Genomic DNA, 13059 nt, shown 5'->3' with positions numbered 1-13059 from the left:
AGAAATATGACTTTAGTTTAAGTATTTATTTTAATTTATTTTTGTTCATATTTACAATTGAAAGAAATACTTAAGAAATAGTATAAAGAATAGGGTAATGCTAACTTATATCCCAAGGGCACAAGTTAAGAAAGCCCCTTATAGAAAATTTATATTGGAAAAAACAATTAAAAAATTAATTCTATATTTTTATTAAAATCAATATATAATTTTTAAGATAACATTTTTTTATTTGGTTCTTAACTTGTGTCCTAGGGGCATAACTTCATTGAGTAGTTGAAGAGATATTAAATTGTAGTTGAAGATATATTTTATTTTCCTTGCATGCAACATTTCGTACAAATGGATGGAAATCAGAAAAGTTTTTACACGTTTCCTTCCTCTCTGACACAACCAAACAATGAATAACACATATATCTAAATCCATCCTCCAGATTCCAGAAAACCAAACAAATCATTAGAATGAGTATCCAAAACACTTTTGTTTTCTCTATTACTACTACTTTACTTAGATAAGAAAAAGAAAACCCACTTGCAGAACTTCATCTTTGCGTCACCATCGAAAATAAAAAATAAAATAAAAAAACTCCAAAATTGAATGAACAATGAACAGCGTTGAAATCGTCCAATCATATCCATTCAACTCTCTATCAATTTACCATAACACCCCTCATCTTCGCCAAGTGTCAAAAAACCACTCTTTCACTCTCAGCCAAATAAACTGTGCTTTAGATACACAGATACAAACTCTCTCCTCAAAATCAAAACTCAATCGAAAATCAACAATGAGTTCTTCTGTGATGAGAAAGCTTGATGTAGTTTCTCCGGTTCCCGCCGATATTGATATTGCTAACTCCGTTCAACCTATTCACATCGATGAAATTGCCAAGACTCTTAATCTTACTCCCAATCATTACGACCTTTACGGAAAATATAAGGCCAAGGTTATTCAATTTCGTTCCTATTTCTTCTTAATTTTGTATTCTATTGCTTATGTTATAGGATTCGTGAAGAGTGATTTGATTTGTGTATGCGTAGGTTTTGTTATCTGTTTTGGATGATCTGAAAGAATCGAAAAATGGTTATTATGTTGTGGTTGGAGGGATTACTCCAACTCCTCTTGGTGAAGGCAAATCTACTACTACTGTTGGTCTTTGTCAAGCTTTAGGTGCTTTTCTGGATAAAAAGGTTCGTTTTTATGATATTATGCCACCTCTTTAGATCATATTTAACTGAAATTATACGTATACATTTGAAAATTTTGATCTATGAAGTACTGATACCGGGACACGAATATAAGATAGTATTTGAGCTTCTTTTGTTCATTTATTATTGAAAGAGTTAAAAATATTTCAATTATAATTAATGTCTTTAATTCTTTATCGTTAACATGTGTTTAGCCCTTTTAGATGCGTGTGAAATTTGTCAAAAATGTATAAAAGTATGCTGAAGCAAAGAAAAAAGCAGATTTTGTTTGAAACACTTTTTGAATTGTTTGACACTTGTGTATGAATGTCATACGGGTGTCGGACACCAATTCAAAGAGTGTAGAAGCAAAGAAAAAACAATTCTTTTGGAACACTTGTTTGACTTTTCTGACACGTATCGTACATGTGTCATATATGTGTCAGGCACCGACACGTGTCAAGAACCGCAACACACCTATTCCTAGAGGTGTTCGTGCTTCATAGATTTTGAGGCTTCCTGGATCTGGTTAATGATGATCAAAATTGTGGTTAACGCGTGTACACCGAAATTGGATAGCTCATTAATCGTTTATTGAGTGTACATTGTTAACGAAACTCAATGGATGGTTAATTTGTTAAACTGTTATTCATTTTTATTACTGACGTTCAAAATTATTGTTAGTAAAATGAAGTAGATAGTTTGTGAATCATCTGTCTTGGTGTATCGATACGCTATAACTATGAAAATCGTTAAGAAGGTGTGGTGGGTGTCAGAAATCTCAACTCTATAATGAATATGTCTTTGAATTTTACTTTTGTTCTAGAAGTGAATGATGGGTGCAAATTTTGGATTAAAACTATGGTTAACTTGGTAATTGATAATCTAGGATGAAAGTTTTGTGAGCATTATTTGTTTATTATGTTGTGATGTCTCTTATTCTCGACTGTGAATGTAAATGTACACCTGATTACAGTTAAGTCTGATTTTTCTTAGGATTATATACTTTGTATGGGCCATTACAGCTTGTATCAGTGGGGTTTATTTTGTAATTTCTGAACATTATGAATTCATGAGACTATTTTTTAGTAATTATAGTACCATTCCCAGTATTTTATCCAACAGAAACAACTGTTTTCACTCTCTTGTAGATGTATTTTGCCATGTTGATTTTTCCATATGCCGTGAGATGAAAAAATTAGATGTAAGAACTGTTCTTTCATTACTATTATCTCATCACCGGTTGTGTGGCGTGCGTCCAAAATATTGATGAAAAACTACCATTTTAATCACGTGTTTAAGTGTGCCTCTCCTAATCAAAATATTAGTTATGAAAGAAAAAAGGTTATGCTGGATTATGTGTAATCCCATCTCTCATCTCTTTATGTTAGGTGGTCACCTGCGTTCGTCAACCATCACAAGGACCTACTTTTGGAATCAAAGGAGGTGCAGCTGGTGGTGGTTATAGCCAAGTGATTCCCATGGATGAATTCAATCTTCACCTAACAGGAGATATCCATGCAATAACTGCAGCAAACAATCTTCTAGCCGCTGCAATTGATGCCCGGATTTTCCATGAATCAACACAATCAGATAAAGCTCTTTTCAACCGGTTATGCCCTGCAAATAAAGAAGGAAAAAAGAGCTTTAATGATGTCATGTTTAGGCGTCTCAAGAAGCTTGGCATTTCAAAGACTAATCCAGATGATCTTACACCAGAAGAAGTAACTAAATTTGCTAGACTTGATATTGACCCTGATTCTATTACATGGAGGAGAGTAATGGACATCAATGACCGGTTCCTACGGAAAATTTCGGTTGGTCAGGGACCTGATGAGAAAGGAATGGTAAGAGAAACAGCATTTGATATTTCTGTTGCTAGTGAGATAATGGCTGTTTTGGCATTGACAACATCCCTATCTGATATGCGCGAGAGGCTTGGGAAAATGGTTATTGGAAATAGCAAGAGTGGTGACCCTGTAACTGCTGATGATCTAGGTGTTGGAGGTGCTTTAACTGTTTTAATGAAGGATACCATTAACCCTACTCTTATGCAAACTTTGGAAGGAACACCTGTTTTTGTTCATGCAGGTCCATTTGCAAATATTGCTCATGGAAATTCTTCTATTGTGGCTGATAAAATTGCACTAAAGTTGGTTGGACCAGGTGGATTTGTAGTTACTGAAGCTGGTTTTGGATCTGATATTGGAACTGAAAAGTTCATGAACATTAAGTGTCGATATAGTGGTTTGTCACCCCAATGTGCAATTATTGTTGCAACAATAAGGGCACTAAAAATGCACGGTGGAGGGCCTGCAGTTACTGCTGGAAAACCTCTTGATCATGCATATTTGAATGAAAATGTTGCTTTGGTTGAGGCTGGTTGTGTGAATTTGGCAAGGCATGTAATAAATTCAAAACTTTATGGTGCGAATGTCATAGTTGCTATCAACAAGTTTTCAACCGACACTGATGCTGAGCTAAATGCGGTTAGAAAAGCTGCCTTAGATGCCGGAGCTTATGATGCTGTAGTATGTAGCCATCACGCCCATGGTGGCAAAGGAGCAGTAAGTTCATGCTTTACATGTCTTTGCATATTTTAGCTAATAACTGAAAAGCCATACCCATAACTACCTTTCACTCTGACACAAAATTCTAGGAAATTGAGTTATAATAATATTAGCAAGGCCAAAGAAAAACATAGAGAAATATAAGAGTGAATAGATCACTATAATTAAGTTGTGGCTTATCATATTCAGATATAAAATTTAGTTTGGAGCTTTCTTAATTAGTTTGTACCCTCCTAATTTGTAATTTGTGTTGCATCAAAGACGCTAATAGTGCTGATGGTAATACAAACTTATCCATCCCGTGGTTTAAGCTTCAGATTTTAAGCAAACAGAGCTATTTCGAGGCTACAACTAGCAGGAAAATTAAGTTCATATACATGCATTAATAGGATAAATGCAAGTTCTATTAGATCTTTCAGTTAGTAACTTTGCAAGTCTTGGTTCTATCATTTGCTGAGCTGAGGCATGTCTTGTCATGATTTAGGTGGACCTGGGCATTGCAGTTCAAAAAGCTTGTGAGAATGCGACACAGCCATTGAAGTTCTTATATCCTTTGGATATAGGTATAAAAGAGAAAATAGAGACAATAGCAAAGTCATATGGAGCCAGTGGCGTTGAGTACTCAGAGCAGGTGACTTATCTTGTTTGGTTATGTCAGTTTACTTTAACTTCTGAACTATATAACTAAAATTTAATTATGAATTGTAAGTGGAACACAAAAAGATGTATTTTTTATGTCTGATTGAGATTCTCAATGTCTAACCAGGCCGAGAAGAAGATTGAGATGTATACCAAGCAAGGATTTTCAGGACTTCCAATCTGTATGGCTAAGACTCAGTATTCTTTCTCCGACAATGCAGCAGCTAAGGGAGCTCCAACTGGGTTTGTCTTACCAATAAGAGATGTAAGGGCTAGTATTGGAGCTGGATTTATTTATCCTTTAGTTGGAACAATGAGTACCATGCCTGGGTTGCCAACAAGACCATGCTTCTATGACATTGATATCGACACAACAACCGGAAAAGTCGTAGGTCTCTCTTAATTATGAAACCTCTATCTAGTGGATCACGCACTAGCAGCTGCAAAACCTTCGCGGACGCTATTACCAAATTCCCAAGTGTTACAACACCATATTCCTCCATGATGTTCTCTTGTTTCTTTGCTTAATGGAATAATTATCTGAGGAGATATTGTGTACTTTTTGTTCATGTTACCCTTTATGATAATGCATAATTTAATTTATGGAAAACTCACAGCCAAGGCATAGCAGTCTCACATAATTCATAAAGTCTAAACGGAGAGAACTTAAAGTTTCATCATAATTTACTTAAAAGTTAAGGATTTTAATGTTTTTATTGTTAATTTGGTTCTTTTTGGAAACTCTGAGAGACATATTTCTCTAATTGTGAAGTTTGCAAATTGCTACAGAATGTACCATGGTGATTTTGGCTGAAAAATGAAATGGCCTAGCAGATTAAAACATCCTCTAATTGTGAAGTTAAACTATAAAATGAATATGCTATTTTAACAAAAAAGAATTGACATATCTACGATTGGTATCTTATACTATCAAGTAAACAATGAGATCTAATCAAATTCGGTATACATCCTGTGATAGAAAAAATACTAAGAAAACATAATAAAAGTATAAAATACAGTGATTTGTTTATATATTTATTTATTTTATTTATCATTTCTCCATCTTCTTTGACTAATAAAATGTTTTTTTTTTGTTTAGTCATTTCTCCATTTTCTTTAAAAACATGTCAAACCTTTATTAAGTTTCATATTCAAGATGTTAATATCAGCAATGATAGGAATAAAGTTATCACATTCTTTGAGTCAAATTTAACTGTCTCTAGTGTACATTATTGTTGTTGAATCTTAATTGGTTCCTAGTAAACCATATAGCACTAACCAAATTAATAATGGTTGAAAGAATAGTTACCTTGCATTGAGAGGCCCAGGATCTGTTCAGAATATTCCAGAACTCATCAAAGGAAGCAATATTGATAAAAAAAGATTAAGGATATTGGTTGTTAGTTGTAATTCATATTTTTGTAGAAAGCTAGCATTCGGTTGTGTCGAAGTAGTATGAGTCAAATGTATTCGACAGACTCGAATACATCATATAGTTGTTATGTTGAAGTGTAACTTGTATGTTTGGGCTTGGGTTGTAAGTTTTGGATCGGGCTTTAGTTGTCTATATAAAGGGCATGGTATGATGTAAATAAATAATTCACTCAATAAGGATTATCTTTTCACAAATTCAGTTTATAGTTTTTCTCTCTTTTCTTTCTTCTTCTTCTCCCATATTTCTTGAAAACCCTTTTGTTCCAACGAATTGGTATCAAGGAGTCCGGGTTGCGATTCAGAGGGAATTTGTAATGGAAAACAGAATAATAACATTAACGCATTTTTCAGCGAATCTACTGGTTTTCAAATGTGAGAACTACAAATGGTGGGTTGTGTAGACGAAGGCCATCTTCAGATTTCAAGATGTGTCTGAAATCGTGAATGATGGAGTACCAGCATTGGAAGTGAATACAAATGATGTTCAGAAAGCTGCGCACAAGGATCAAAGGAAGAAAGATGGAAAATATTTGTTCTTTATTCACCAATATGTGGATCCTAATGTGTTTGAGAAGATTATTGAAGAAGAAACAACAAAAGGAGCGTGAGACAAGTTAAAGAACTTGTACGTCATAGATGAAAAACTGAAAAAGGGTGAAGTTACAGACGTTGAGAAGGAAAATCGAGATGACTCAAATTAAGAAGATGAATCATTCTTGAAATACCTTTCAAGTGAGGTGTTGTTAACAAACCAAATGAAGGCGTGTGGTGAATTAATCAACAATTTGCAGAAGATTGAGAAAGTGTTGAGATCTCTGACTGCGAATTTTGATACATTGTAGTGTCAAATGAAGAGTCCAAGAACCTAGTTGAGATGAAGTTAGAAGAACTTCAAGCTTAATTAGAGGCTCATGAGATGAAGTTGAAGCAGAGGAACTCAGAGAAGGAGAAAGTGGCTGAACAGGCACTATAAGCAAAATTCATCAATAAATCTGGAAAAGAGAAGGCGAAGCAGGGAAGGAATCTTGCTAATGATGAGAAGTCAAGCAAGAAATCAAAGAATTACTCTGATTCAATCAAGAAATGCATGTGTAAAAAGTATTCTAATAAGAAAGTTAACATGAACGAGTTGCAGTGTTACAACTGTAAAGGATTTGGCCACTATGCTCGAGACTATCGAAGAAAGAAGGAAGCACAGGCGAAAGATAGCAATGAAGTGCATTATGCATATGTTGAATATAATGATTCTGATAACGTGATACTCATTTAAAACACTCAGTCGAACACGGAGCGAACCAATATGTGGTACCTGGATTGAGGATGCAGTAACCACATGACTCGTAATAAAAACTGGTTCACCAAGCTAGATGAATCAGTTGAGAAAGTGATAAAGTTATCAGATGGAAGACACATCACATCAGGTATAAAATAAGATATCTTTGTTGTCAAAAAGGATGGTAAAAAATCCAGCATCATTGATGTGTTATATGTACCTTCGATGATAAGTAACTTGATAAGTGTAAGCTAATTACTCACAAAAGGGTACAACATGAAGTTAGAAAAGAATCAGCTGAAAGTGTATCATAGTGATGAAAGGTTGATTCTGAAGGCACCATGGCCAGACAACAGGACCTTAAAAGTAGAGAGCAACCTGGGTGATCACAAGTGTCTTGCTTCGACTGCATAAGAAGACAATAACTGGATATGGCATCAAGAGTATGGACATCTAAACTTTGTAAGTTTAGGTATGCTAAACTAGAAGAATATAATGTATGGCTTATCTCAAGTCAAGGAACCAAGTCAAGTATGTGAGGAATGTTTCAAAGAAAAACAGGTTAGGAAATAATTCAAACATGACATACCCATGATGTCAAAATAAAAGTTGGAGCTAGTTCACTTTGATGCATGTGAACCTTTTAAAGTAAGGTCGAATGGAACCAACTGCTATTTCCTAACCTTCATATATGAATTCACCAGATATATCTAGATTTACCTTATTGAAAGGAAGAGTGAGGTATTCACACAATTCAAGAAGTACAAATTGCACGTCAAGAAGCAAAGTGGATGCAAGTTGAAGAAACTAAGAACTGATGGTTATGGTGAATACACTTCTCAAGAATTTGCAAGATTTCGCACTGATGAAGGTATAGAGTGATGACTTCTCGGAAAGTGTAGCAATAATGTTGAAGTAATAAAAAAGAATCCACAGGGTCTGCCTCCAAGTAAGACAAAATGTGTGCAACGTATAAAACCTAGTAAAAAGGGGAATTTTCATGTTTCAGTGTAAAAAGTAAATAAACGAGTAAACAATGTCCTGAAAATGGTCAGGTTGTGTTATAGAATCTCATATTCCTCTATTGTTAATGTTTGATACCCTGAATGAATAATCTAATCACTATAACTCTATGAAGAATTTACAAAATCATTATAGCCAATCCCTCACGAAATAACTCACTAACCACTACTCAGAGCTTTCTATCCCTAGTTCGCCAGCGTAAGCAGGGTTAGGCGATGTATAGAATGATAGTTCTCTATGAAACTACTCGGGGTCTCCTATCCATATTCAACTAGTGTAAGTAAAACAATTGGCCTAGGTCCAACACATAAACTAATGGTCAGTATTCCTTATGAGCCCAAAATTAGATTAAAAGAGTATTTCACATAAACATTACGAACAAGAAGCAATTGAATAAGATGATAGATCAATAGGTTCATACAATGGTCAAATCAACATAGAATCCAACAATACAGAAATAAGTTCATCCTAACACAACCTAACCTAGAATAATTTAGTTACTCGTAGTGCAATTAAAAATACCATAATTGATAGACAAAGATAACATAGAAGCCCCTTGAAGAGATGACCTCCAATGGCTTCAAATGCTCCCAAAATCACCACTAATGCTATCTAATTCGTTCTTCAATCTCCCGAAATTGTAACCCTTGTGAAAGTGTAGAAAATCCTCTTTTAAAGGCGTTAGAATGGACCAGAACACGTCAAAAAAAACCCAGAAAAGTGACCATCGCGCACGTGATACCCTGCACACTTAGTTATTTTCCCCCTCATTCTTTGGTCATTCTTCTTCATATTTGCTTGACTTTCACTTGTTTTGCTCCGATTCTTTGACTAAATATATGCAATGGTGGACTGTCATCATAACTCCAAACTTGAATCGTTGTTTGTCCTCAAGTAACTCGCCTGCAACTGCACATTTCAACAGACAACAAGTCACATAACAATCTAACATCACCAAATTAAATATTTCTTTTACCTGATCATTGTTCTACCTTCCAACTTTTATCCGGTGAATTTGGAAAAATATCCTTAACATTGACGAGTACTCAACCTGTCTCTCAGCTCACTATAACTCACTTAGTGGATATGGTGATCTCTCAATCAACATGCAAAATCAATTAAACTTGGCTTAATCATGTTCTAATAGAGTTCATCATATAAATCACAACACACACATTAGAGGACTTTTCAGGTTGTAACTTAATTTATGTTAAGGTATGATATTTTAAGGAAAATAGGTTTAAACCTTTGGAGTTAGGCTCATAGTTCTCATTCTATCATCATACCTCTTTGTTTCTTTTTTATAGTACTAGAGAGTTTTGATCCTTCTTATAATGTCATTCTTATCTTTTCTCATTCATTTTTTAAGAAGTGTCTTTTTTCCACTTCTTTTCATAATAATTTTTGAAAATTTGGATCACATTCTCTAGTACCCCAACTCCAAACTTAAAAATTTGCTCACTTCCAAGAGCAACCCCAAACTTAATCTTTTTACTATACTTTAAGAACTATACTTCTACCTAAATCCAAAGATAGGATGGAAAGAAAAGATCTTTCAAGTAATATGACTAAGAATTTTAGGCCACGTCACCGAAAGAAAGGCTTAGGCTCAAAGTGGTTAGCAATGGATATACCTATTACTATAGGATGGTTTTAAAAGGCTTAAAGTTATAAACAAAAGATTGCCTCAATGTGTGTTGGTCAAACCAGATAACTAAATCAAAAATAGATTAAACTAGATAAGATAATAATGCATGGATACCCTAATAAAGAAAGAAAAGTGAGCAATAGAAATATTTGGCTCAAACCTTACTAGATGAGGTATATGTAGGTTGAGTACAAGTCTGTTGATTCTTTTCTCATCATTTGCCTACAAGTTGCTAGTTGCAATTGTGATGATAAAGTTTCATTTGGATCATCTGTTTAATGCTAAAGTGCTAAACTTGCAATTTGAAAGAAACAAAACAGCTACAAACTTGATCATTAAAGACAACATGGATCTTCATGGAAGGATTATTCTTGAGCAGCTAATTTCTCTTGTGGATGGTCTTGAATAAAAAAAAAATTGAAAAAAAAACTAATTAAAAATGATTAGTTGCCTCCCATCCAACACTTCTTTTCCGTCAATAGCTTGACGCTTAATGCTCAAAATACGTTTGGCGTAAGAGATACCCTCATGTCGATGAAAACTCTTTTTTTTCTTCTCCACATCTATTGTTGCCTTCCCGGTTGCCAAGAATGGGCACCTGAGAATCACTACCCTTCTGAATCCTTTTTCATGTCAATCACCACAAAGTCATCAGGGAAGGTCAAATCATCGATATTAACTAGCCCATCTTGTACAATACCAAGCGGACGAGTCACAAATGAATCAACCAAAGTAAGTGTCATGTTGCTCAGTATGATCTCTCCTATCTCCAATTCCTTAAATTTGCTCAGCGACATGACATTGATGCTCGATCCTAAGTCACATAAAGCATGTGGAATTTTCATCCCCCAAATGGTGCAAGTGATATTAAACTCCCCTGGATCCTTCATCTTTGGTGGAACTTCCGACGGTTCTTCCACCTCCTCTTTTTCTGTCATGTTGACCTATCCTTTAGTCAATCTTTGCTTTCCACCTTTCAGCAATACCTGCATAAACTTAGAAAACTTGGAAATTAATTCTAAAGTTTCATGAAAAGAGATACTTACTTGAAGTTGTGTCAACACCTCTTTAAATTTCTCAAACATTCCAGTATCGTCCTTATGTATTCGTTTCTTCTTAATGAGGGAAAATAGTGGTTTTATGTAATCTGATAAATGTGGGTTTAGTTCATTCAAGATTTTCTCCTTTGTTCTCTTTCAAGGAGAATATTTATCTATAAATTGATCAAGGGTGACTCTTCTTTCCTCTTCGTCACCTTGATTCTCACTCTCCTCCTTTTAAATTCCATGTTCCTTGTTTTGAATTCCATCCTCTTGAACTCTTTCAACTTTATCCTTTCTAGTAACTACCCCAAAATCTGTATCCACAACCTTGCATGTTTCATTCTTAGGATTATCAATGATGTTACCAGTTAATCTTCCACTAGAGCTTGGCAAAGCAGTTATTTGTTTGGATAGTTGACCAATCTGAGTCTCCAAATTATTAATTGACGCATCACGGTTTCTGCTCAAAATTTCATGGTTTCTAGTTACCTGCTCAAAGATACTTTGAGTGACTTTAATGAAATTTTGCAAGGTCTCTTTTAGTTGTGACAACTTCTTTTGAAACAAAGCTTGTTAGCTTTGTTGCATACCTTGACTGGCATTGGAATTCTGATTATTATTGTAACGGAAATTTGGGTGATCTTTCAAACCCGGATTATATGTGTTGGAATACAGGTGGTTCTTTTGGAAATTAGCAAACTGGACCTCCTCACTTGTCCCTTCCAACGAACACCTTCCATTCGCATGTTCCCTACACATAAATCACGCCTAAGTGTTTGTACCTGGCTCCCATTAGCTCTACCTAAGTTGCTTCTAGCTAGCCTTTTATTCAACAATTCAATTTGAACTAAAAGAGCATTATGGGTATCAAGAGGTAATATACATTTAGGTGTGCCAATAGTTTCAAGTTTGACTCACCTTTCACTTCTCGAGCGGTACTCATACATACACATCTTCTCAATGAGGTCTTTCGTTTGTGCTTCGGTCATTTGGCGGATAGTACCTCCCATGAAAGCATCCAATAACATGTGAGTTTGACTCTTGAGACCTTTGATGAAGTTTTGCATCTGCTCCATATTATTCATGTTATGATTTGGGCATCTGCAAAACAAAGGTTTAAATCTTTTCCAAGCGTCATAAAGTGACTCAACTTCCTACTGCTCAAAATTGACAATTTCTGCTCAGCGCTCAGTAAACTGAGTGGTAGTAAAAAATCTTTCAAGAAATCTATCCTCCAATTCCTTCCAAGTTCGGATTGTTCCATTCGGAAGGAAAACTAACCAATCTTTCGCCCTTCCAATCAGTGAGAACCCAAACATCCTCAATTTAACATGATCTTCAGTGACATCGATTGGTTTGCACATTGGAGTTGTTTCATAGAATCGTGCAAGATGCGCCTATGGGTCTCTAATCGCGTTCCCATCAAACGAATTTTTTCTCAAACTTGAAAGTACATAATTTTTAATATCAAAGCTAGTAGGAACTCCCAGTACAGACCCCCTAGAAACATGTCCTTCATTAGTTCGTTTACAGTTAGTTAGAGGTTGTGCAGCTGCCATGACTTCTTCTTCAGAGTCAGAAGAACTTGATATTTGCTCTTCTTCTAGTATTCCTCCGTCCAGAGCTGCTTCTCTAACTGCTTTTCTGAAAGCACGTGCGGTTCTTTCAATTTCTGGATACAATGGAATTAATGTTGATTCTGAACTACGCATACACAAACATAAAATACCTCATTAGCACTATAATAAATAAGAAAATAAAACAAAAATTTAAAATACTAAAAATAAAAACAATTGCACAAATGTTGCCTTGTAGAAAAATCAACGGTCCCCGGCAACGACGCCAAAAACTTGATGACTTCTTGGCAAGTGTACCAATAATGTCGAAGTAATAAAAAAGATCGAATCAACAGGGACTGCCTCCAAGCAAGACAAAATGTGTGTAATGTATAAAAACTAGTAAAAAGGGTGGTCTTTGAGTTTCAGTGTGAAAAGTAAATAAATGAGTAAACAATGTCATGAAAGCGGTCAGGTTGTGTTGTAGAATCCCTTATTCCTCTATTATTGATGTTTAATGTCTTGTATGAATGATCTAATCACTATAACCCCACAGTGAATTAACAAAACCGTTATAGCCGATCCCTCATGAAATAACTCACTAACCACTACTTTGAGCTTTCTATCCCTAGTCCGCTAGCGTAAGCTTGGTTAGGTGATGTATAGAACGTTAATTCTCTATGCCATT

General features: G+C 35.1%; 1 protein-coding gene across 1 annotated transcript; it reads left to right on the top strand.

The window, feature by feature from the left end:
• The first annotated feature begins 473 nt into the window (after nucleotides 1–473).
• LOC127092947 (formate--tetrahydrofolate ligase) lies at nucleotides 474–5004 on the top strand. Its single transcript, XM_051031838.1, has 5 exons — nucleotides 474–944; nucleotides 1039–1188; nucleotides 2577–3752; nucleotides 4240–4386; nucleotides 4522–5004. Exons 1-5 carry the CDS (start codon nucleotides 606–608, stop codon nucleotides 4795–4797), a joined length of 2088 nt encoding a protein of 695 aa, XP_050887795.1. The 5' UTR covers nucleotides 474–605; the 3' UTR covers nucleotides 4798–5004.
• The last annotated feature ends 8055 nt before the right edge of the window (nucleotides 5005–13059 follow it).

Source organism: Lathyrus oleraceus, chromosome 6, assembly GCF_024323335.1.
Source record: "Lathyrus oleraceus cultivar Zhongwan6 chromosome 6, CAAS_Psat_ZW6_1.0, whole genome shotgun sequence".
NCBI classification, from domain to species: domain Eukaryota; kingdom Viridiplantae; phylum Streptophyta; class Magnoliopsida; order Fabales; family Fabaceae; genus Lathyrus; species Lathyrus oleraceus.
This window is presented reverse-complemented; position numbering and strand designations above follow the sequence as displayed.

Coding starts and splice junctions, on each gene's coding strand:
- LOC127092947 (XM_051031838.1), top strand. CDS start 606: ATGAACAGCGTTGAAATCGTCCAATCATATCCATTCAACTCTCTATCA. Junction 1,189..2,576: donor GTGCTTTTCTGGATAAAAAG/GTTCGTTTTTAT, acceptor TCTTTATGTTAG/GTGGTCACCTGCGTTCGTCA. Junction 3,753..4,239: donor CCCATGGTGGCAAAGGAGCA/GTAAGTTCATGC, acceptor GTCATGATTTAG/GTGGACCTGGGCATTGCAGT.